The 23,575-nt window shown below is 42.8% G+C and overlaps 1 protein-coding gene across 1 annotated transcript; it reads left to right on the top strand.

Moving 5' to 3' along the window:
• The first annotated feature begins 372 nt into the window (after positions 1-372).
• Positions 373-22,538, top strand: RTCB (RNA 2',3'-cyclic phosphate and 5'-OH ligase). Its single transcript, XM_036093511.2, has 12 exons — positions 373-564; positions 3,434-3,512; positions 7,841-7,908; positions 9,456-9,555; positions 10,313-10,469; positions 12,047-12,203; positions 13,647-13,806; positions 14,962-15,137; positions 15,634-15,822; positions 16,467-16,577; positions 17,931-18,050; positions 21,443-22,538. The coding sequence occupies exons 1-12, from the start codon at positions 472-474 to the stop codon at positions 21,548-21,550; spliced, it is 1,518 nt and encodes a 505-aa protein (XP_035949404.1). The 5' UTR covers positions 373-471; the 3' UTR covers positions 21,551-22,538.
• Positions 22,539-23,575: the final 1,037 nt, after the last annotated feature.

The following is a 23,575-nucleotide window of genomic DNA, read 5'->3' as shown; positions in this document are numbered from 1 at the left end:
CAAATTCATTCTGAAGCATTACAAATGTCCAGTTATATTTATTTAAACATGTTTCTCGGCTATCCACATCTTTTTTCCCTCACTGTTGGGAATGTAAACTCCACGCAGATTTTCATTACAGCAGTTGGACCTGATCCAGATTCAGTGTGTTTTTCAAGTGCTGAAAAGCACTTCCAAAACAAAGGACGACTACATCTCACTAGAAACGACTGCATTTAGTTTCGCTTTAAGCCTGGAAGAGGACTAGTAAATATCCGAAAGATAAACACTAGAGGGCAGTCTAACTTACCGAGATAAAAGCGATTTTGGTGGCAGGAGTTTCGAGCCTCGGTTCTTGCCGTCGCCCATCCTGCGGCGGAGCCTACCGCGCCTGCGCGTTGACTTCCGGAAGGCGGTACTTCAGGCAGCGGGACAGCGCGGCAGCGTCTCTTCAAAGCGGAGCGGGGAGTTTTTGCCACCGTTGTCGCCGCCATGAGTCGTAGTTATAATGATGAGCTGCAGTTCTTGGAAAAGATCAATAAAAACTGCTGGAGAATCAAGAAGGGCTTCGTGCCCAACATGCAGGTGAGGCGGGGAAGCGGGAGCCGGTGGCGGGGCCTTCCCCGGGGGCCCGCGGCACCTCCCTGCCCACCGGGCCCGGCCTTCCCCCTCGCCCTCCCGACCCCTGGCTGGGCGCGGGGACCGTCCCGCCCCCACCCTCCGGCCGGCCCCACCTCCCGGCGCAAAAGGTCCCCGAAGCGGAACGTTCCTGGGGAATCCAAGTGAACGCGAAATTCGCGCTTGCAAAAACGCTTTCGCGTAGAAGTCTCAAAAACGCGCCGTAAGACGTTTCGTTCCCGAGCTCTAGAGACGTTAGTGGTTTTTCACACGGTGGCACAGCCAGTCAGTCCAAGGTGGGGTTGCTGGGACGGGAACCCCGTTCCTGAGTCATGCTGGCCATCTGGGTGACGTTTACGGACCTTTGTTTGCTGAAGCAAGTTATTAGCATTCACTGTTCAATAAAACGTGTTTGCGTCTCGCGGCTGTCTGGAAAGTTCACAGGGCAGGGTGGCTTGTTTTTAATACTCACTTCGCTGGGGATGGGTTGGTGACACAGCTTCCTCCAGCCGCCTAGTAAGAAGCTCAGCCGGGACTTGATACCCATTTTACTTCTCTTTCCTCTGACAGAATGGTGTATTCCCGATGGAGACTCGGAACCCAGTACCAGGGAGTGTGAAAGCCTGGGCTCGCTATCTCTCGGGCTTCATTGCCATTTGTGCCTATTATTTTCCATTAAAGTGAAGAAAACAGTCATTTGTAAGGTTTTGGGGACATATGTTAAGTAGCTTTTGAACTCCCTTAAGGTGCCCTGTAAGTGTATTGGAGGCTTGTGAGTCTGTGTCTTGGTAAGGGTTCCTGACAGCCACTCCACTCTTTTTAGTCAATATCAGAACTTACTGAGTGTCCCCCATGAGCAAAGCTAGACGCGAGAGGAGGAAAGGGCCATGGTCCTAAGATTCCATTTTGCTGTTTTCCGTTTAGCCAGTTTCTGTTTATGGAATCTGGTTCCCTGAATGAAGGAGTAGGCGGTAACCAGGACATGATGGTCACGATAACACACTGTCAGTGTCTGGGAGTCGTTCTAGCTGCACTTTTGACACACACACTGCTGCTAATTCTGCCTAAGAGCAAGTCTCATCTTGCGACAGGCAGTTATCGTTTAACTCTTTGTACAGCACTTTACTATCATTTCTCCCCTAAGAGTGGGGAGTTGAAATCTCGATGTACTGCTCCTAAAAAGTTGCTGACCTTATGCTAAGCTTGAACTGAATTCCCATTCTTGAGAGATGAGTGAATTTCACAATAATTACCGAATCTGTCCTCCTTAATCTTTATTCCTCCCTTAAGACCCACATGCTGCACTAAAAATTCCTCTTCCCTAAGAGACTCCCCTCCCAATTTTATGTCATTTTTGTGTCTCCTTTATATCTCCTGAATGTCTTGCAGCTCCAGTGATGTCTCTGGTCTTTGAAGAGCTGGTTAAAACAGTGAACACCTCTCAAGCCTCCTCCAGCTCCCTGGGCTACTGAGCCACTTCATCAGTTTCTTCCATACCACTCTCCTATCATAGTGCTTGCCTCATTACCCTCTTAATTTTCTAGTCTGGGCTGCATCCTGGGCTGGAAATTTCCTCAAAAACAGGATCTTAGGGACACCTGGGTGGCTCAGTTAAGCGTCTGCCTTCAGCTCAGGTCATGATCTCAGGGTCCTGGGGTGAAGTCCCACATCGGGCTCCTTGCTCAGTGGGGAGCCTGCTTGTCCCTCTGCCTGCCTCTCTCTCTCTGACAAATGGATGAAATCTTTAAAAAAAAAAAAACAGGATCTTATATATTCTTTGTATCTCCCCTATTGCCCACTACAGTGCCTAAAGCATAATAAGTCCTCAGTAAAGTTTGGTGAATTAATAAAATGTGGCCCTTAGAAAATTGTACTGGAGACATTTTCCGTTTTCAACTGGTGTTATTCAAGCAGAAGTCCTCTTTCTTACAAAAGAAAGAAATTTGTCCAGGTGATTAGTGTTAAGTCTTCGCTTCTTCAGTGGGCAGCTTCTTCATTATCTTTGATATCTGATAAAAATGTTCTGGCCTTTGTTGTTACATAAGTACGTCCTCCATTGCCTTTTGTATTTTTTTGTCAAGCTCCTTTATCCTCTTAAATTGTGTAGATTCTAGAACTAAGCACACAGCTGTGTAGCTACATGTTAAATTTTTTTTACTCTTTACCTAAGTATTGATTTATGAATCAGCATAGGACAAAATAAAGTGTAATGTGCTGTTGTCTTAGGCACAGAAAAAATACACTAAGGTCACATGACTGCATTTTTATGTTTAGAATTTTACTCTTTTGATTCATCCATTTATCAAGACCCACTGATTTTTAGAAGCACAAGAGTAGTAGGACTTTTGGCCTTGGTGAGAGTATAGTTGGAAGACTTTTCTTTCTTTCTTTCTCTCTTTCTTTCTTTCTTTTTTGTTTTTTTTAAAGGTTTTATTTATTTGAGAGAGAGAGAGCATGAGTGTGGTGAGGGGCTCCATCCTTGGGACTCCAGGATCATGACCTGAGCTGAAGGCAGATGCCTGACCAGCTGAGCCACCCAGGTGCCCCAAGACTTCTTTATCACACATGCAAAAAATTCCTGTTGAATTCTTAAGTGTTTCTTTAAGAGTAGGAAAATAAACAATTTGAGAACATTGCAAAATACATTTTTAATACATATTTAAAGATAGGAACATCTGGTAGTCTTTGTTAGGAAGTTTTGTGCTTGCTTAAGGTAATGAGAAAGTGTTTTATAAGGAGCAAAGTAAAATAAATATTACATATAGTACGTGTGTTCTATCCAGTGCCTATATATCATAGGCATGTGCTCATGGTTTTTCCTTTTTGTTGGTACCAGGTTGAAGGAGTTTTCTACGTGAATGATGCTCTGGAAAAATTAATGTTTGAAGAATTAAGGAATGCCTGTCGGGGTGGTGGTAAGTACATTAGAGTTTTACATGCGGCCATATAAATAGTATCTTCCCTGTGGCATGATAATGCTAACTCAATTATAATTTAAAAATTCAAAACTATTGTCAGGTAATAATCAACACTTAAATGAGACCAAAAACCTGTTACTTATTTGTGATCACATTGTTAGCCGCCTGGCTTTGTAGAAACTGTTTGGAGCTGGGTAGACCTGGTTGCTTTTGAAGCTAACCTTGAACAGTAATAACGAGCTACCATTTATTGTGCACTTACTATGTGCCAGGCACTTTGCTAGGTACATTACGTAGATTATCTCATGTAATTCTTAGAGTAATTTTAAGAGGAAAATGTTATCTCCATTTTACAGACGTGTAAGGCAAGGCTCAGTGATGTTAAGTAGTTTTATTTATTTTTTATTAACATAAAATGTATTATTTATTTCAGGGGTACAGGTCTGTGATTCATCAGTCTTACACAATTCACAGTGCTCACCATAGCACATACCCTCCCCAGTGTCCATCACCCAGCCACCCCATCCCTCCCACCCCCCTCCATTCCAGCAACCCTAAGTTTGTTCCCTGACATTGAGTCTCTTATGGTTTGTCTCCCTCTCTGGTTTTGTCTTGTTTCATTTTTCCCTCCCTTCCCCTATGATCCTCTGTCTTGTTTCTCAGATTCCTCGCATCAGTGAGATCATGTGATACTTTTCTTTCTCTGATTGACTTATTTTGCTTAGCATAATACCCTCTAGTTCCATTTACATCTTTGCAAATGGCAAGCTTTCATTTTTTTGATGGCTGCATGCTATTCCATTGTGTATATATACCACATCTTCTTTATCCATTCATCTGTTGATGGACATCTAGGCTCTTTCCACAGTTTGGCTATTGTGGACATTGCTGCTATAAACATTGGGGTGCACGTGCCCTTTCGGATCACTACATTTGTATCTTTGGGGTAAATACCCAGTAGTGCAATTGCTGGGTTGTATGGTAGCTCTATTTTCAACTTTTTAAGGAACCTCCATACTGTTTTCCAGAGTGGCTGCCAGCTTGCATTCCCACCAACAGTGTAGGAGGGTTCCCCTTTCTCCACATCCTTGCCAACATCTGTTGTTTTGTAACTTGTTAATTTTAGCCATTCTGACTAGTGTGAGGTGGTATCTCATTGAGGTTTTGATTTGGATTTCCCTGATGCCGAGTGATGGTGAGCACTTTTTCATGTGTCTGTCGGCCATTTGGATGTCTTTGCAGAAATATCTGTTCATGTCTTCTGCCCATTTCTTGATTGGATTAGTTGTTCTTTGGGTGTTGAGTTTGATAAGTTCTTTACAGATTTTGGATACTAGCCTCTTATCTGATATGTCATTTACAAATATTTTCTCCCATTCTGTCGGGTTATCTTTTGGTTTTGTTGACTGTTTCCTTTGCTGCACAAAAGCTTTTTATCTTGATGAAGTCCCAATAGTTCATTTTTGCCCTTGCTTCCCTTGCCTTTGGCGATGTTTCTAGGAAGAAGTTGCTGCAGCTGAGGTCGAAGAGGTTGCTGCCTGTATTCTCCTCAAGGGTTTTGACGGATTCCTGTCTCACATTTAGGTCTTTCATCCATTTTGAGTCTATTTTTGTGTGTGGTGTAAGGAAATGGTCCAGTTTCATTCTTCTGCATGTGGCTGCCCAATGTTCCCAACACCATTTGTTGAAGAGACTGTCTTTTTTCCATTGGACATTCTTTCCTGCTTTGTCGAAGATGAGTTGACAGAGTTGAGGGTCCATTTCTGGGCTCTCTATTCTGTTCCATTGATCTCTGTGTCTGTTTTTGTGCCAGTACCAGACTGTCTTGATGATGACAGCTTTGTAATAGAGCTTGAAGTCCGGAATTGTGATGCCGCCAGCTTTGCTTTTCTTTTTCAACATTCTTCTGACTATTCGGGGTCTTTTCTGCTTCCATACAAATTTTAGGATTATTTGTTCCATTTCTTTGAAAAACGTTGATGGTATTTTGATAGAGATTGCATTAAATGTGTAGATTGCTCTAGGTAGCATAGACATTTTCACGATATTTGTTCTTCCAATCCATGAGCATGGAACGCTTTTCCATTTCTTTGTGTCTTCTTCAATTTCTTTCCAAAACTATAGAGTATTCTATAGTTTTCTGAATACAGATTCTTTTCCTCTTTGGTTAGATTTATTCCTAAGTATCTTATGGTTTTGGGTGCAATTGTAAATGGGATCGACTCCTTATTTTCTCTTTCTTTTGTCTTGTTGTTGGTGTATAGGAATGCAACTGATTCCTGTGCATTGATATTATATCCGGACACTTTACTGAATTCCTGTATAAGTTCTAGCAGTTTTGGGGTGGAGTCATTTGGGTTTTCCACATAAAGTATCATATCATCTGCAGAGTGAGAGTTTGACTTCTTCTTTGCGGATTCGGGTGCCTTTTATTTCTTTTTGTTGTCTGATTGCTGAGGCTAGGACTTGTAGTGCTCTGTTGAATAGCAGTGGTGATAGTGGACATCCCTGCCCTGTTCCTGACCTTAGGGGGAAAGCTCTCAGTTTTTCCCCATTGAGAATGATATTCACTGTGGGTTTTTCATAGATGGCTTTTATGATACGGAGGTATGTACCCTTTATCCCTATACTCTGAAGAGTTTTAATCAAGAAAGGATGCTGTACTTTGTCAAATGCTTTTTCTGCATCTATTGAGAGGATCATACGGTTCTTGTTCTTTCTTTTATTAATGTATCACATTGATTGATTTGTGGATGTTGAGCCAACCTTGCAGCCCAGGAATAAATCCCACTTGGTCGTGGTGAATAATCCTTTTAATGTACTGTTGGATCCTATTGGCTAGTATTTTGGCGAGAATTTTTGCATCCATGTTCATCAGGGATATTGGTCTGTAATTCTCCTTTTTGATGGGGTCTTTGTCTGGTTTCGGGGTCAAGGTAGTGCTGGCCTCGTAAAATGAGTTTGGAAGTTTTCCTTCCATTTTGATTTTTTGGAACAGTTTCATAAGAATAGGTATTAATTCTGCTTTAAATGTTTGGTAGAATTCTCCTGGGAAGCCATGTAGCCCTGGGCTCTTGTTTGTTGGTAAGTCGTTTTAATTAGTCCAGTTGCATAACTTCTTGATGACAGAGGCGGAACTTACATCTAAGAGTGTCTGATTCCAAAGTCTGCATTCTTTTTTTTTTTTTTTTTTTAAAGATTTTATTTATTTATTTGAGAGAGAATGAGAGACAGAGAGCATGAGAGGGAGGAGGGTCAGAGGGAGAAGCAGACTCCCTGCCAAGCAGGGAGCCCGATGCAGGACTCGATCCCGGGACTCCAGGATCATGACCTGAGCCGAAGGCAGTCGCTTAACCGACTGAGCCACCGAGGCGCCCCAAAGTCTGCATTCTTAACCAGTACACTGATTAGCCTCACTGAACTTCAGCTAATCTCATCTGTAAAGGGGAGTTGATTACACTTACCTTGCAGAACTGCACCAATGTTTAGGGATAAGTGTATAAAGCTCTAATATAATGCTCTAATGATTACAGTGGAACCTGGTTTTAACCCTTTTATTTTTAGCTCAACAATCTAAATCCCACCCCTGTCCCCACCAGGACATCCTGACTTGCCTAAAATGACACTGCGACCAAGTGATAGAGCAAAACTAGAGCCCCATGTCCCCTGCCTTTCAGTCCAGTGTTGTCCCAGCTCTTCTGCATTGCCTTTCTTTGTCACTTAGAGTAAAACTAGTGTTGATTTTTTTTTTTTTTTTTTTGCGTAAATAATACAACTATTGAAAGAAATTTTTTTTTTTTTTACATCGGCAACATAACGTTTATTAGTTGTTTCACATGTCTCAGTACTGTGTTTGCAAGGAACCTCCCGTGGTATGCACAGAACGCTGACAGCGTGTCTGATTACTCCGGTTGCCCTCGCTACCGTCCTGTGCGTGTGCTGCCGCCTTCTTCTTCTTCTTTTTTTAAGATTTTATTTATTTGATAGACAGTGAGAGAAGGAACACAAGCAGGGGGAGTGGAAGAGGGAGAAGCAGGCTTCCCACTGAGCAGGGAGCCTAATGTGGGGCTCGATCCCAGGACCCTGGGATCATGACCTGAGCTGAAGGCAGACGCTTAACGACTGAGCTACCTGGGCGCCCCCGTGCTGGCTGCCTTCTTGATGAAGCCCCCTTCCCACTTCACCCCAAACATCCTCTCCTGCTTTGTTGTTCTGGTGGTCCTGACCACTACCCCTTCATTTAATGCAAGCAAGAAACCTATGAATGTATTTAATGCTAAAAATCACCTGCGTCCCCTTTTCTAATTCTGAATTTTTGTCTTCAGGTGTCGGTGGCTTCCTGCCAGCCATGAAACAAATTGGCAATGTGGCAGCCCTGCCTGGGATTGTTCATGTGAGTCCGTGTTCAGAGTTTGAATCATTTATATTTTGTCTTAGTCTCAAAGTTCGCGAGTGGCTGAATGGCCAGGCCTAACTGATAGCAGTGTCACTTAGATAGTGACCTTCAAACATCTAGAAATAACCATGGAGCTTAAAGAAGTAATTGAGTCTAGATAGCATCTCAGTTTCTGGTTGCTTTTTGCTAGAACCTGTAAGCATTTGAAAATCTTTGAAGTAGTTTTGTTTTCTTGTTTCTTTGTCACAGTACAGCATTATTCCTGGATCAGGGTACCACCATTGAAAGTTTCACTCTGGTCCCATTCAAGGGGATGATTGGAGAAAGAATGGACAGAAGTGTAAGGGTTAGACCTGTGGGGAGGGAGAAAGGACAGTACAGTTGTTGTAGGCATGATTGGGAAAGGAGGGTGGTGGCGGTAACAGATAGGCCTGGGTGGTGCAAGTGGGGCCCCTCCACAGTCTAACATTCAGGTTCCACCATCACAAGAATGTATGAAATCCTTACAGCAGACATTTTTTGATGTCTTTATACCATTTATTGTGCTGGCACTTGGGAGGAAAATGAAAAGAAATGGATTGTGCATGTAAGGAACTCAGGTGTCTAGGTGTCTGCCTTGACCTGCATTCTTCCTGGGTCAGGGCCCTTTCCTAGGCCCCAGATGTAGAAAGTGTACGGTATTCATACCAGCAAATGGATTACATTTGCCTATGATGGCTTAAACACTAAGGACCTGTATAAATCAGATATTTCCCTTCACTTAGCCTGATGTGACCACAATTTGTCCGTGTCTGAAGATTATCTTTAAAATGTAATTCTACTTCGGGTATCTGGGTGGCTCAGTTGGTTGAGTATCCAACTCTTGATTTCGGCTCAGGTCATGATCTCAGGGTCACAGGATCAAGCCCTGCTTTGCGCTCCACACTCAGCGGAGAGTCTGCTTAAGATTTTCTCCCTCCCTCTTCACCCCCTCACCCCGCTGTCACTCACTCTTTCTGAAATAATAAGTAAATCTTTCTTTTATAACAATAAATATTTAGAACGTAATATTACCTTAAAGTTAGTATGTGGCCCTCCTATAGCATGTTATACTGAGGCTTTTCTGTTTCAGTTTTCTTAGTTAATGGTCAGACTTTATTAAAAAGGTTTTTTTTCCGGGCGCCTGGGTGGCTCAGTTGGTTAAGCAACTGCCTTCAGCTCAGGTCATGATCCTGGAGTCCCTGGATCGAGTCCCGCATTGGGCTCCCTGCTCAGCAGGGAGTCTGCTTCTCCCTCTGACCCTCCCCCCTCTCATGTGCTCTCTCTCATTCTCTCTCTCTCAAATAAATAAATAAAAATCTTTAAAAAAAAAAAAAAAAGGTTTTTTTTCCTGCTATTTTTAGCTTTATGATTAGAAGTTTTTATACTTAATTTTCACCAATAGAGAAGGTTTCACAAAAACAGAATCTTGATTTGGGGAAGGCTTCGGCCCACAGCCCACTTGAGAATTAATATGGTCTTGTCAGGTTGAGAAAGCTGTATTTCATTTTCTGATTCTCTTTCAGCGATCTATTGGGCTTCCTGATGTCCATTCAGGTTATGGGTTTGCTATTGGGAATATGGCAGCCTTTGATATGAGTGACCCCGAAGCAGTGGTATCCCCAGGTAAGGTCACTGTGCACATCTGCCGTCAGGTGTGAAGCACAGTCCTTCTGAAATAGAGTATGGACGTCTCTCAGTCTCATGTCTATCATTCCTTGTCCCCTAGTTTACTGAGAGGATTAATTGTGGACACTCGGAGGCTATTAAAATATCAAGTAAAGTGTACATTTATGGAAAATTATTTGGGCTCCTACTATATGCCAGGCAGTTTTTAGACATTGGCTACAAAACAAACTGAAATGCTTCGCTGGCAAGTTATGTGTCTTCTTTGTGTCCCAGTTAATTCTCGGGCAAATTGGAGCTAGTAATGTTAACTCCACGTAGCATTACTATGAGGAGTAAATGAGCTAAGCTGTGAAAAGTACTTAGCACAGTACGAGGCACTTAGGAAGTACTGGGTAAGTGATTGCTCTCATTATCATCATTACGATTAATTTCTAGTTGTATATATCTTTTTTTAATCTTTAGATGATACTCATCATTACAATTAATTTCTAATTGTATACATATTTTTTAATCTTTAGTCTAGATGATACTCATTGTTCATTACCGCCTTCCTGGCCCACAAAGTACCTATAGTATGTACATTACTTTAAGTGTTTTGATGTCATCAGACTATCTACTTTGTAGGCTATTTTTAAAAAGTTATCTTTAAAAGAAGAGCTGTCTTTCAAACCCTATATTAATGGTGAGAAACCACAGGTAACATTGCCCAACTACCTGGTTTTGCTAATCTGTGACTAACTTCTCTATTTTGCAGGTGGTGTTGGATTTGACATCAACTGCGGTGTGCGCTTGCTAAGAACCAATTTAGACGAAGGCGATGTCCAGCCTGTGAAGGAGCAGCTTGCCCAAGCTATGTTTGACCACATTCCTGTTGGGGTGGGATCAAAAGGTGTCATCCCCATGAGTGCCAAGTAAGAGCACAAGATTCCAATAAACAGATTGGGAAAGAAAATAACCACGTGACCCTCATATTCATAACCAATGTAGGATGCTTTAGGGGATGGGGATTGTTCAGTCACCTTTCAGGAAGTGGTAATGAATTGTTCTTTTACACATGAGGTGCCCTCTGCCCCATTGATTAGAGAGATTAGTCAAGTGATGTGTTCATTAGAAGAGCCTTTGACACACAGAGTTTATAATAGAGAAATACCCCTGAGAGTTACTGAGCACTTCCTACATGGAAGGCGCTGTGCTATAGTATACGTCTATCATGTCATTTTATTTAGATAATAACCCTAATGTTATTCCCAATTGACAAAGGAAAGTGAGGTTTAAAGAGGTAATAGTAAGCTAGTAAGTAAAGTCAGGATTCAAACCAAAGATCCTTTGGTTTCAGAGGCTGTATTCTGAACCGCCTTTTTTCAGTGGGCCTCTATTTAGCCACGACCTTCCTTTTTGAATGATGGCACTGAATGTTGTATATTTAGCGAGGATGTTAAATATTTCAGCGGTAGAGAATGAAATTGAAAGCCACAGCACAACTGCCCTTTCGATGGCCAGTGACAGTACTGTCATGGCTCTTGCAAAGCTGTGCATCTTAAACTTTGCGGAACGTGTGCTTAACTAGAATGTTTCTTTGGCATCTTCTGTCTTATCTTTAAAATTATGTGACTTTTGCATTCTAATTACATACACGTACATACGTTAATACCAGTATGTTTCTGGCTATTAACAGTTCTGCAGCTCCCCTCCAGCCAAAAAACAAAAACAAAAAACTTGGAGTAAACTGATACACTTGGAGGATCTGTGATTTATGTGGTCCCTGACATGCAGCCCTGGTTTGAAAAGCATACCTGGAACAATATGAGTTCTAAGATCTTCATAAATATTTTAAATAGAAATCTTGTCCTATATCATAAATAATGTTTGAAATGGGCTATAGTGGGGAGATGACCTAGATCATTTAACCTTCCAGATAGTGTGTTGGGAGGGCTGGACCTTAGATGAAGATCAAGGCTGTTTCCTTCTAGGAATTTAATGTATGTGCCCCTTCAAAATGCATGTGCACTGAAGCCATGTAGTATTTCTGCAGAGATACCTTAAAATTTATCCTGTGCCACCTGAAGGCATTTACATAGGTTTATTATTTGGCTGTAATCGTTCATAAATTATTAATGAAGGTGGGTAGCTGTGGTAAAGTTAGTGGTAGATGGTGATATCTGATGACAGTTACAAATTTTCTTTGCCTTTCAGAGAGGCAAATCTAATGCAAATAAGATTTGAAGAGTACAAGGGACTGAATAAATGTCTGAAGAACTATAATTATCTCTCACATGGTCCTTACTGTTTTATATCGCAATTATTTATGTAGCTGCTTTCCTCAAAAAGCCTGGAGCTGCTGAGAGCATAAACTGTGCATCTAGCACAGCGCCTGGTACACAGGCGAGAGTAAATGGACCGTTTTCTTCTGCCCTTTTGAGGTGTGGTCATCTTAGCTTTTGCTCTGCCTTGGCTGTGAAATGACCAGACCTTATTATTATTCCCTCAGAGACTTGGAGGAGGCCTTGGAGATGGGTGTGGACTGGTCCCTGAGGGAAGGCTATGCCTGGGCTGAGGACAAGGAGCACTGTGAGGAGTACGGAAGGATGTTGCAGGCTGACCCCAACAAGGTCTCCGCAAGGGCTAAGAAAAGAGGCCTTCCTCAGGTAACACGTGGGAGGGGCAACGTTCTTGGGGCCGGGGGGTGGGGGGCTGGGTCGTATGTTTCTCTTGAGGGGGAAATGTCTTCTATGTAGCAAACATATCCCCAGGTTTTTCACAGTATATCAAAAAGAACACAAATTTGTTTATGCTTCGTTCTTACTCTTAAAAAACTGTTAGGAACTTGCAGATGTTCATAAAATAAAACAAAATGTGCTGAATTAGAAATGGATGGGAGAAAAGTGAGATATGATTATAAGGCTTAAAAATGTATGCCCAAATTACATACATACATACTTTTGGCAGTCCACAGATGTGGCTGAGTTTTATGGAGTCCAAGATGAGAAGACATACCTTGTCAGTTCATGGCGTCCATGAGATAAGAATATACCACATGTTTGAAATCTACAGCTAATGGCGATGGCTTTGCCATTAATTCTCTGTGACTGTGGGCAAGTCTCTTTTGCCTGAGTCTGGTTTTCTTTTCTTTTCTTTTTTTTTTTAAGATTTTGTCAGAGAGCAAGAGCACAAGTAGGGGGAGAGGCAGAGGGAGAGTGTGTTGGGAGGGCTTGACCACTGAGCAAGGAGCCCGATGCAGGACTCAGTCCCACGACCCTGGGATCATGACCTGAGCCGAAGGCAGATGCTTAACCGACTTGAGCCACCCAGGTGTACCTCTGGGTCTGGTTTTCTTACCTGAAAACTAGTTAAACTAGTTAAATCTAGGCAGCCTCTAAAGACTCTTCCAGCACTTCTGTGCCGTGGTCCCTAAATCATCTCTTAACTCCAGTTACAGGATACATTCTTTCAGTGGCAGATAATGGTAGTTGTCAGTAAACTCATAGATGTTTTAAAAATCATTCGAACTCAGACCTTGTGTAAGAGTCCGCATTCACCAGAGTTCATCCCAAAATTTGACCCTTCTGTCCACAACGTTTAAAATGTTCTATGGGCCATTTAATGGTCTGAGTTTTGGTTTATGAAGTTTTTAATACATATTTGTATATATTTCAAGCAGGTAACGGTACAGTAAACTTCAAGAGCTTCTCTACCATGTGTTTTTATTGTGTGTTGCTTTAAATGCATGAAGCATTTCTGAGGCTCAGAAATTTCTTTGTTATATAAAACACTGTGATTATTTATCTACCAGTTGATTTTACCAATTTGCTTTTTAAATGATTTTTTTTAAAGCAGAATAGAAGCCTGGCACCTGGGTGACTCAGTCAGTTGAGTGTCTGACTCTTGGTTTCCACTCAGGTCATGATCTCATGGGTTCGTGAGATCAAGCCCCGTGTCAGGCTCCCCACTCAGTGGGGAGTCTACTTGAGGACTGTCCCTCTGCACCTCCCCCGACTTGTGCATGCACACTGCCGCACTCTCTCTCTCAAATCAATAAATCTTCAAAAGCGAAATAGAAGCTGTTTTATCAGACATTCTTAATTTTGCAGTTGGGGACCCTGGGAGCAGGCAACCACTATGCAGAAATCCAGGTTGTGGATGAGATTTTCAATGAGTACGCAGCTAAGAAAATGGGCATCGACCATAAGGGACAGGTGTGTGTGATGATCCACAGTGGAAGCAGAGGCTTGGGCCACCAAGTAGCCACAGGTATATTCTGGATCTAATTTTTGACTCAGTGCTCAAACACGCATTTATAGGGAACCAAATAGAGATTTCAGAGAGAAAGCTCGAACTATATTGCATAGGTTTTTACTATTTCACATGGTATTGTCATAGGAGATTAAATACTTCGCATTACACTATTTCATTTATACATTTATGATGTATGCAAATGTGTCTTACGTACCTATAATGCAAGATTAAGTGTTATAGTGGATTCGGTGATGAAATTGGCAAGGACCCGCCCTCAAGTTGTCTCAAGAAAGAGATGTCACGTTCATTAAAATGAAAAGGTAGTACCTGATAAAATACCAAAGAACAGTCTATATAAAGCGTTTAAAAAAAAAGATACTGGAGGTGGCGTGGTGAACACATACTGTTTGCAGTTTGGACAATCACGCATAAAGGACATTCATGACCAAAAGACAGCATGAACAAAAGCAGAAGGCAGGGGAACAGCAGCAAGGTCACTTTGGATGATTGATAGGACGTGTGAAAGGATTTATGAATTTATGAGAAGGTATATAAACACATGGAAATTTTTATAAACCTTAAGTTGTATATTATAATGGTTCATCCTTGTGTGTACATTTCATCCTATGGGAATTTAATAATTTGGGCCAGCTTGACCCATTAGAATATTTAATCTAGCAAATGTATGGAGCACTGACTAGTAATTCTGACTGAGTACTTCTCTACACTTTGCCATGGATTTGATTTTCCTGCTCTTCTAGCAACTTGTCTCCAAGTCTTTTCTGTTAAGTCACTAAAAGATTATTTTTTAAAACCATGACAGTAATAAAATGTACTTTACTATTTCTATTCATTCATTTTCATGCCAGGAAAGGGGAAACTAAGACCATGTTGTTGCTATTTGTGTTCACCTCTCATTCCCTGTCCAAGTTCCTATAGGGAAGGTGTTAGCTTTGTAACCCACGTACTTTGTGTCACACAGCGCTGACAGAAGATCCTCAATAACCATGTCTTGACCAAGCAAATAGATGAACTTAGAAACACGTCAAAGGAAAAGTTGTATTTTATTTGCTTTTTAAAAAATGGGTTTGAATGTAGCCTACTTTTCTGCAATAAAGCTGAATTATAAAAGTAAAAGCGGCCGATTTAGACTTCTTCTCTCTGGTCCAGATGCACTGGTAGCTATGGAAAAAGCCATGAAGAGAGACAAGATTATAGTCAACGACCGGCAGTTGGCTTGTGCTCGGATCGCTTCCCCAGAGGGTCAGGACTACCTAAAGGGGATGGCAGCTGCTGGGAACTATGCCTGGGTCAACCGCTCCTCCATGACCTTCTTAACCCGTCAGGTACAGTTGAAGTTGCTCTTCTGTTACTCACGATAAGGTTTAAAAAAGAGCCTGTAGAATCCGGTTTTCGAAATCTATGTAATAAATACTGGAAATATTGGCAAGGTGTCCAGACTCTTGATGTCTCCTTAAATCAAATCAGAGTATCAGGTGTGGGGAATGAGAGAAGAAGAGAAACCAAAATTGTTCCTAGAATTTGCCTTGAGCAGCAGATAGGATAGAAGTGCATTCACGAAGATTAGAAGGCTGAGGAAGAAGCTGTTCTGAAGGGTGGAATCAAGAGTAGCCCAGCAGCTTTTCAACCAGAGTTGGAATTTATGGAGTGAAATTTGCAATGTGGTGTAAAGGATGGTTTTTGTCTTTTATGTGAAGATTAATAATACAGCTATATTTGAGCTCTTAAATCCCTCACTCCCTATAGGAACAGAGCAGCTGAAATCAGAGGAGTTCTGAAGAGCTGGTTCTGGCCACTTTTAACATAGGCTTTTCCTTTTAGGCCTTTGCCAAGGTCTTCAACACAACCCCTGATGACTTGGACCTGCATGTGATCTATGACGTTTCTCACAATATTGCCAAAGTAGAGCAGCACGTGGTGGACGGAAAGGAGCGGACACTGTTGGTTCACAGGAAGGGATCCACCCGAGCTTTCCCCCCTCACCATCCCCTCATTGCTGTTGATTACCAAGTATGTACTAAGCCATTTGTGGTTTTAGGCCATGGGGGCATGATTTAGGTTGTTCTAAACATGGGTGAATTTAAACAGAGAGGCAGTGGTTGTGTAAAGAAAGTCTGTCCTCCCTGAGAACAGTGATTTCCAGTCTTCTCTGAAGCAGTGACTCCCCCCTCATCTGTGCCTGCAGTGGGAAGTCTAAAACGTCCTGCATGGAGACTCTTTTACTCCATATAGGTGATCTCTTCAAGGCCTTTGAATGATTGGAAGGCAAGATTAAGATTAAACTCAGTCTGTTCATCTCTCCTCCCCTCTTGGTATCTGGCTGTGGTAGAGGTAGAAGGGCCCTTAGCAGAACCTGGAGAGGTCAAGCGCCTTGCCCGGGATGGTTCTTCCTAATGAAGCTTCCCCAGACATTTGAATTTGGCTTCACTCTTGCATTGTCTGTTTTCTGCTGCCTTCCTGGTCCTCACATTTTTCCCTCCCAATTATCCAAGAATTAAAATAATGTCCTAGTAAGTTTTGAAAGCAGTGTATTTGGAGGCTCAGGTTTCTCCCACAGTCCTGCACTGCAAGAGGAAGTATAAATCTCAGGCATAAAAAGCTCATTTAAAGCTTTTCTAAATTGTAATATGTTGGATTGGTGTTTGCATCCTCAGCTCACTGGACAACCCGTGCTCATTGGCGGCACTATGGGTACCTGTAGTTACGTTCTTACTGGCACTGAACAGGGCATGACTGAGACCTTTGGAACAACTTGTCATGGAGCGGTAAGGAAAACAGAAACTTAGAAATGCTCTCTTCAGTTTGCCATTTTGCGTTTTGACAGGTTAATGTATTTGAGCATTAACAGAGTTGAGGTTTGGATCCATCTTGTCTTCTACCTGAATTTCTTCCCATAATATATGCTGTCTAGTGAACCAACTAAGGTCACTTAGTAATCTCTACCTTAGTGGAGTCATTGTAGAGTGAGGGACTGTTTCCCATCTCTGCAAGTCCACAAAATCCAGACTGGGAAATTCCCACATTGGCATAACACATAGAACTTTAACTGATGCAAGTTCACATCACAGCTTATCTCAGCCATTCACAGACCTAGTCATTTGCGGAATTTGCTCCTTTCTAGGTAGGTCCACTCAAGATTTGGGGGATTTGCACCTCAGAGCCCAGGCGTAGACAGCACACCTATTTCACCATATCGCCTCTTATCTTCTAAGCCAGGGGTTGGCAGACTTTTTCTGTAAAGCACCAGACAGTAGATATTTTAGGCTTTGGGGCCATATGGTCTCCGTAGTACCTATTCCATTGTGCCATTGTAGTGAAAAAGCAGCTATAGACAATACACAAACCAATGGGAATTACTGTGTTCCAATAAAACTTTATTTACAGAAACAGGTGGTGGGCCAGATTTGGCCCACAAACCAGTTTGCCAAGCCATGTTCTGAGCCATGAGAGTGCTTAGCTAGTGATGGAGTGGAAAATTGAAACTCTAGAGTATCTTCTTATAGGACAGACCCTCACAAATATATTTGAGCCTTCCTTTTTCTCTGATCCCTTCTCATTTCCAGCTGCCTCCCAACTCCTCATTTTTAACCCAGTGATCAAAACCAGCACAATATCGCATACCACACATTAGCAACACCTGGAGGCATTGTTTTTTTGTTTGTTTATTGTCACGGTAAGGGAGGGGAGTTTTGTTCCTGGCATCTAGTAGAGGCCAAGGATGCTGCTGAACATTCTACGTGACATAGAATTATCCGGCCCAAAATGTGAGTAGTGCTAAGGTTGAAAAACTGTTTTAAATCACAAGGCACAAAGTTTTTGTGATGACAGACCTACTGTTTGTGATTAAAATCAATTTATATTGAATTGATAATTAATTAGAAATACAAAACTAAATCTTTCAATACTGAATGTTCTGTATAGGTGGAAATTTGTTTTCCGGAAGGATATGATGCAATTTGTAACAAAAGACACTAAGGTTGATAAAACAGAAAAAGATCATTTTCTAACTCTAAAGAAGTCAGGGAAAAGGCATATAATCCCAAAAGTTTAAATAATTACTGGAGTTGAATGTAAATTTTAGCTCAGAATTTTTAAAGTTCATTCCTTTCCTAATCTAGGGCCGTGCACTGTCCCGAGCAAAATCTCGTCGTAATTTAGATTTTCAGGATGTCTTGGACAAACTGGCAGATATGGGAATCGCAATCCGCGTTGCCTCACCCAAATTGGTTATGGAAGAGGTAAGTGAAATTTTGATAAATGCTCAGCATAAAACTGTGATTTATGCCACTACACAGAGAGCATAAGTTCGGTATTGCTATCAGATACTATGTTTGTTTTTAAATAACCTCAATTACAATTTATCATTGTCTTTTGTTTGGAGATTAATTACAAGGCAAGTCCACAAGAATGATTCTTACCTTTCTTTTTTTTTAAGATTTTATTTATTTATTTGAGAGAGAGACAAAGATAGCGAACGGGGAGGAGAGGGGAAGCAGGCTCCCCGCTGAGCAGATTCAGTCCCAGGACCCTGGGATCATGACCTGAGCTAACGGCAGATGCTTAAACGACTGAGCCACCCAGGTGCCCCATCCAGCTGTTTTTAATAATCAGACCGAAGGGGCTCCTGGGTGGCTCAGTTGGTTAAGCGTCTGCCTTCGGCTCAGGTCATGATCCCGGAGTCCTGGGATCGAGTCCCGCATCGGGCTCCCAGCTCAGCGGGGAGCCTGCTTCTCCCTCTGACCCTCTCCCCTCTCATGCTGTTTCTGTCTCTCTCTCTCTCTCTCTCTCAAATAAATAAAATCTTAAAAAAAAATAAATAATCAGACTGAAATCCCAAGAGTAGACTTACTGAGTCACAGAGTACGACAAAGCCTTATTTCTTAATAACAATTTTTTCTTTGATTTTAAGAATAACACCTGTTTATGGAGTGGTGGCTCAGTTGGTTAAACGTCCAGTTCTTGGTTTCAGCTCAGGTCGTGATCTCAGGGTTGTGAGATAAAGCCGGGCTCCACTCTGGGCATGCAGCCTGCTTAAGATTCTGTCTTTCTCCCTCTCCCTCTGCCCCTCCTGAGCCCTTCCCTCTCTTAAAAAAAAAAAAAGAAAGAAAGAAAAGAAACACCTATTTCATTAAGAGATTTTGGAAAATGCAAAGAAGAAAACAAAAATCTAAAATTACACCAACCAGAGATAACCTCTATTGATACTTGGTATTTTCTTTATGTGTATGTTTTACGTATGATTTTTTCATTCACTCAGGAAATACTTATTAAACATCTATAGTTAGGTGCTATTCTAGGTGTTAGGGGTACTGCAGAGAACAAAACCAACAAATCCCTTTCTTGTGAAACTTAGCACAGAGTAAAAGATGTAGTGTTAGATGACAGACATTAAGTGCTACAAAGTAAGAATGGGACAGGGATAGGGAAAGATAGGAAGTGGGTGCGGTTTTAAATAGGGTGTAGTGGAGTGATACTTGAGTGAAGACCTGAAGGGAGTGAGAGAGTGGACTGTGTAGGTATCTAGGGGCAAGCTTTCCAGGCAGAGAGAACAGCCACGTGCAGAAACCCTAAGGCGAGATTATGCCTGGATGTTGGAGAAATAGCAAGAAGGCCACTATGACAAGAACAAGCAAGAGGGAGCTGAGGTCAGAGAGGTGGGAGCGCCAGATCGTGTGAGTCCTTGCCTTTCCTTTACAGAAGGACTTTTGCACTTACTCTGAGGGAGGGGATGGAAAGACATTGGAGAATTTTGAGCAGAAGAGTAACATGATCTGGCACACTGATGAGAAGAATCTGGAAGAGAAATTGATGATGCAGAAAAGAGGGAATTATTGGAGTAGTGTCCTTGGATAGATGAGAGTGCATGGGGTTGGTCTTTGCTAGGAGCTCAGATAATGAATCCTTAATAAAAGGAGAGAAGGTAGGATGCAGGTAGTCCGGGAAGAGCTGGTGAGATTTTATGGAGATTCTGTTCTGGTGGTTTCTCTTTTTTCAGTGTAGTAGAAAGTGGTACCAGCAGCTTAAGCGTGGGGACGCAGGAGAAGGTCTGAGATGACCATTGAAGAGAAGGAGTAATCAGCCTGGTGAGATTTGGGGTGGGTGCCAGGACAGCAGCACGGGCCTGCTGGAGCTCAGTTTGGTGGCTGCGTGTTTTCAGCTACATCCAGCTATACACGTGCAGGCGTGACACAGAGGCTGAGTTAACTTGAACCAGGTCTGCAAGTTGGTGCCGTGGAAGAGACGCAAGGTTGTTGAGGGATTGCAAAGAGATTGTACGTCTCACGGGGTTCAAGGATCGTTGGACATGGAGCGCAGGAGGGCGTGAGCTGGACACCGAGCTGTGGTCAGCAGCCTGACATGCTCCAAGCGGAGATTAGGGAGGAGTTTAATTGCTGCTAATGACAAGTTGTGGGGTGTGGCCCTGGCTGGGAGTGAATGATCAGGGTCAGCATTGAAGGAGCAAAAGTCAAGGGACTAGAAGCCAAGATACTGAAAGGGTCCTTTTCCTAGATACTGAAACCATTTGGAATTATAGCAGAACAGAGTGACAGTGAGCCAGGAGCGAGAAATCTTCAAGTAATGCTACGGAGTGCTTCCGGGTCTAGCAGGTAACTGGAGCAAGAAGAGGGAGTGAAAGATGACCGGAAGCTCAAAAAGGGAAACGGGGAGTACTTAGGGGGGAGGGAGTGGGGATGGTCTGGAAAGAACCAAGATGAGCAAGGCCACCCGTCACCGTCCTGGGCCTAATGACAGGACCCCACTTAGGAGGGAAAGTAGCTAGTACTTCAGAAAGTTGGAGGTGGAAGTTACATCCCTGGAGGAGATCTGTGTTTCCTCAAGAGCAGGAGGGTGAAGGGAGTGTTCAGATCAGGGGGGACAGGGAGAGCATTCTGCACATGACTAACTGGAAAGAGTCCAGAGGCTGCAGTGCGAAAGTTAGAGATTGGAGGGCAATGAGCTAGCAAGGGTGTGTACAGAGCCCTGTGGGAATCCACTGGGAGGCCCGAGCTGCTATGCCGCCATCAGCGGGGGGAGGGGGGGTGTGATGAGACTAGTCTGAATGGCAGGACAGTGACTGAGGGGGAAGGGAGGGTCGAGGTCTTGCTGGAAACTCAGAACAGCGAGCGTGTCCGTGTGTATACACATAAACATACACACGGTGTTAGTAATATAGGTGCATTGAATAACTTTCCCTTGTTGTGAAGGTAATAGCTGTTCATTCCAGAAATTTTGACAACTGTAGAAATAAAGAAAATCAGAATGGCCAGTAACTACCAACCAAAGATAATTACCGCTAACGGGATGATTTGGTGCATTTCCTTTCTGTTGGGTATTAGTGTGTGTGTTTTATTCAGTTAAACATTTACTGTTTTTCCTAGTTATACAAGTAATATACGTTCTATGGGGAAATTATGAGACAGAGAGGAAAAATATAGAACAAGGTGAAAGTGTTTATCTTATTAACCTCTTGCCAACATTGAGTTCAGTCATCATCTTTGTTTGATACACACACCAAAAAGAAAACTCAGTGTTATTTTAATGTGCATTTCTTTGATCCCACATGAAGTTTAATGCTTTCAAGGATTACATTTTAAGTAGATTTTTACAATTTTTAACTCCTCCCCTGCAGGCTCCCGAGTCCTATAAGAACGTGACGGATGTGGTGAACACCTGCCACGATGCTGGAATCAGCAAGAAGGCCATTAAACTGAGACCGATTGCCGTGATCAAAGGATAGAATGCTGACCGCAGTCGCCAAACGCCACTGCCCCTCATGGAACGAAGGTGGACGGAAACGCTCCTCAGACACCAGACTCGAGACCCGACCGGCTCAACGTGCACAGCTGTAACTGCCCGTCCCCGAGTGGCTGGCGGGCAGCTGCTGCTCTCGGGAGCCAGGGTCGTAACGTTACCTTCCGGGAGGAGTCCCACTGCCCTCGTTTGGAAAGGGATGTCTGTGCTTCCTCCCTGATTGTCCCACAGGTTTTAGGAAAATCTATTAGGGGGTGGGGATAGATCAAGATACTGCCTAACTCACTCATGGAAGCCTGTAGTCATCAGAATGAACTTCTTTACAGCAAGCCTGGTGTATAGTCTGAGAGGTGTCATGAAGCGCGTTCTAGTAAATAAGGTTTTTTAATGTTTCCTTTCCCTCCTCCCTTTGTCGGTTTGTCCATTCATCCACCCATCCAGCCCCTTCCCCTGAACCCAGCAAAACCCTAAACACCACTCTCACTTGGAAAGTACCCACGGGGTCCTATCCGGATGTTAGATGAATGGATAATGGGACACGTTGAGGAGGGAACGTGTATGGAGGTATAGGAATAGGGGCTCAAAAGCAATTTTTCATAGACTTGCTACTTTGCTTATCCTAAATATGAGGCAGAGTTTTGCCTTACCTGCACATGGCATCTTTTGGGACCTGTCATTAACGAGGCCTGGTTTGGTAAACTTGGTGGATGAGGTCTTGCAGCAGCAGAAAACCCGCACATGATACTGAATATCTTTATGTTTGTGATTGAATTATTATAAAAACATTACATGACCACAGCTGTGATGTTAACGGTTGCTCTGTTCGACAGGTTGATGGGTGCCATCCAGTCAGATTTTGTGTTCTGTACGGTGACACCTGAAGATGTTAAAGTGACAGGTTACCAAGGCCTTTGTTGAGTCCAAACAGCCAGTAAAATAGAAAAAATCTAATAAAGTTGCAATATGTTGTTTTATCTTGTGCCTAGTAGTTTATATCTCAGGACCATTAGTATTTGTGCTTGATTCACTTTGGTTAGTGTTGCTATTGCCTGCTTTTCTCCCAGGTTGCTTTTAGTGACTCACTCTAAAATATTCTTTCCTAAAACCTCAACTTACAGGAAAAACCCTCCTTAGAGTACCTTCTAGATGCTGCCGTTTGGAAGGGCTGGAAAAGATAGACTTCCTCTGAAAAATGGCCGATAGGAAACGGCATAGCGTGTCTCGACGTTGAGCACCCAGTCACCTAAATATTTTGATGGTAGAGTTTGAAAATAACCAACAAACCAGTTAGGACTCTTGATGTAATAATTACAGGCCACTCATGCCTTCAGACTGGACCAGCCACTCCTGTGCGCACATGACTGAAGGATGCATATTACCAGCGAACGCTGCAGGGCACCTCGAGATGAACAGGCTTCTGGCGGGCGCTCGCTTCTCCAGGGGTGAGCAACGTTGGAGTGGAGACTCCCCCTAACCGGGCTTGCTGAATGACGTGTCATTTGAAACTAATGCAAAGCAAGGTCCCCTCCCAAAACTAACTGACGGCAGTGCAAGAAATGCTGTGTATCATCTTAAATACATATGTTGAGTTTTATTAGAAGCTTTGAAAGTTCCTCCGGGGAGGTACGAGGAGGAGCAGGTGAGAAGAAGAGACAAAGACAGTGGTTTAGGTGGCGTTTCTGCGCTATGAGCTTTTCTTGTACATTAGCATTTGCAGTGAGCTCAGCCCTATTGATGACCATAGGAAGTAATGATTAACATTTTGAGTTCAAAAAGAAAGGCACAAGCATTGTTTTCCTTTCTCTAGAGATGTTATTTTCCCATTTGAGTTAGAAAACCACTTAAAAATAAATGCTCAAATGAAGCGGACATTATCGGCTGTTTTTATTGCCCCGAGTAACAACCCCCTAGGCCTCTGCACACACACACAGCTAGAACACCCTTCCATAAGCCCCATCTGGCTCAGGGATAAAGAGGAGTCCTTAACACTGCACATCTTGGTCCCTTTCTA

Source organism: Halichoerus grypus, chromosome 6 (assembly GCF_964656455.1).
Source record: "Halichoerus grypus chromosome 6, mHalGry1.hap1.1, whole genome shotgun sequence".
Taxonomy (NCBI): domain Eukaryota; kingdom Metazoa; phylum Chordata; class Mammalia; order Carnivora; family Phocidae; genus Halichoerus; species Halichoerus grypus.
The sequence above is the reverse complement of the archived record's forward strand: the minus strand, read 5'-3'. Positions and strand labels throughout refer to the sequence as shown.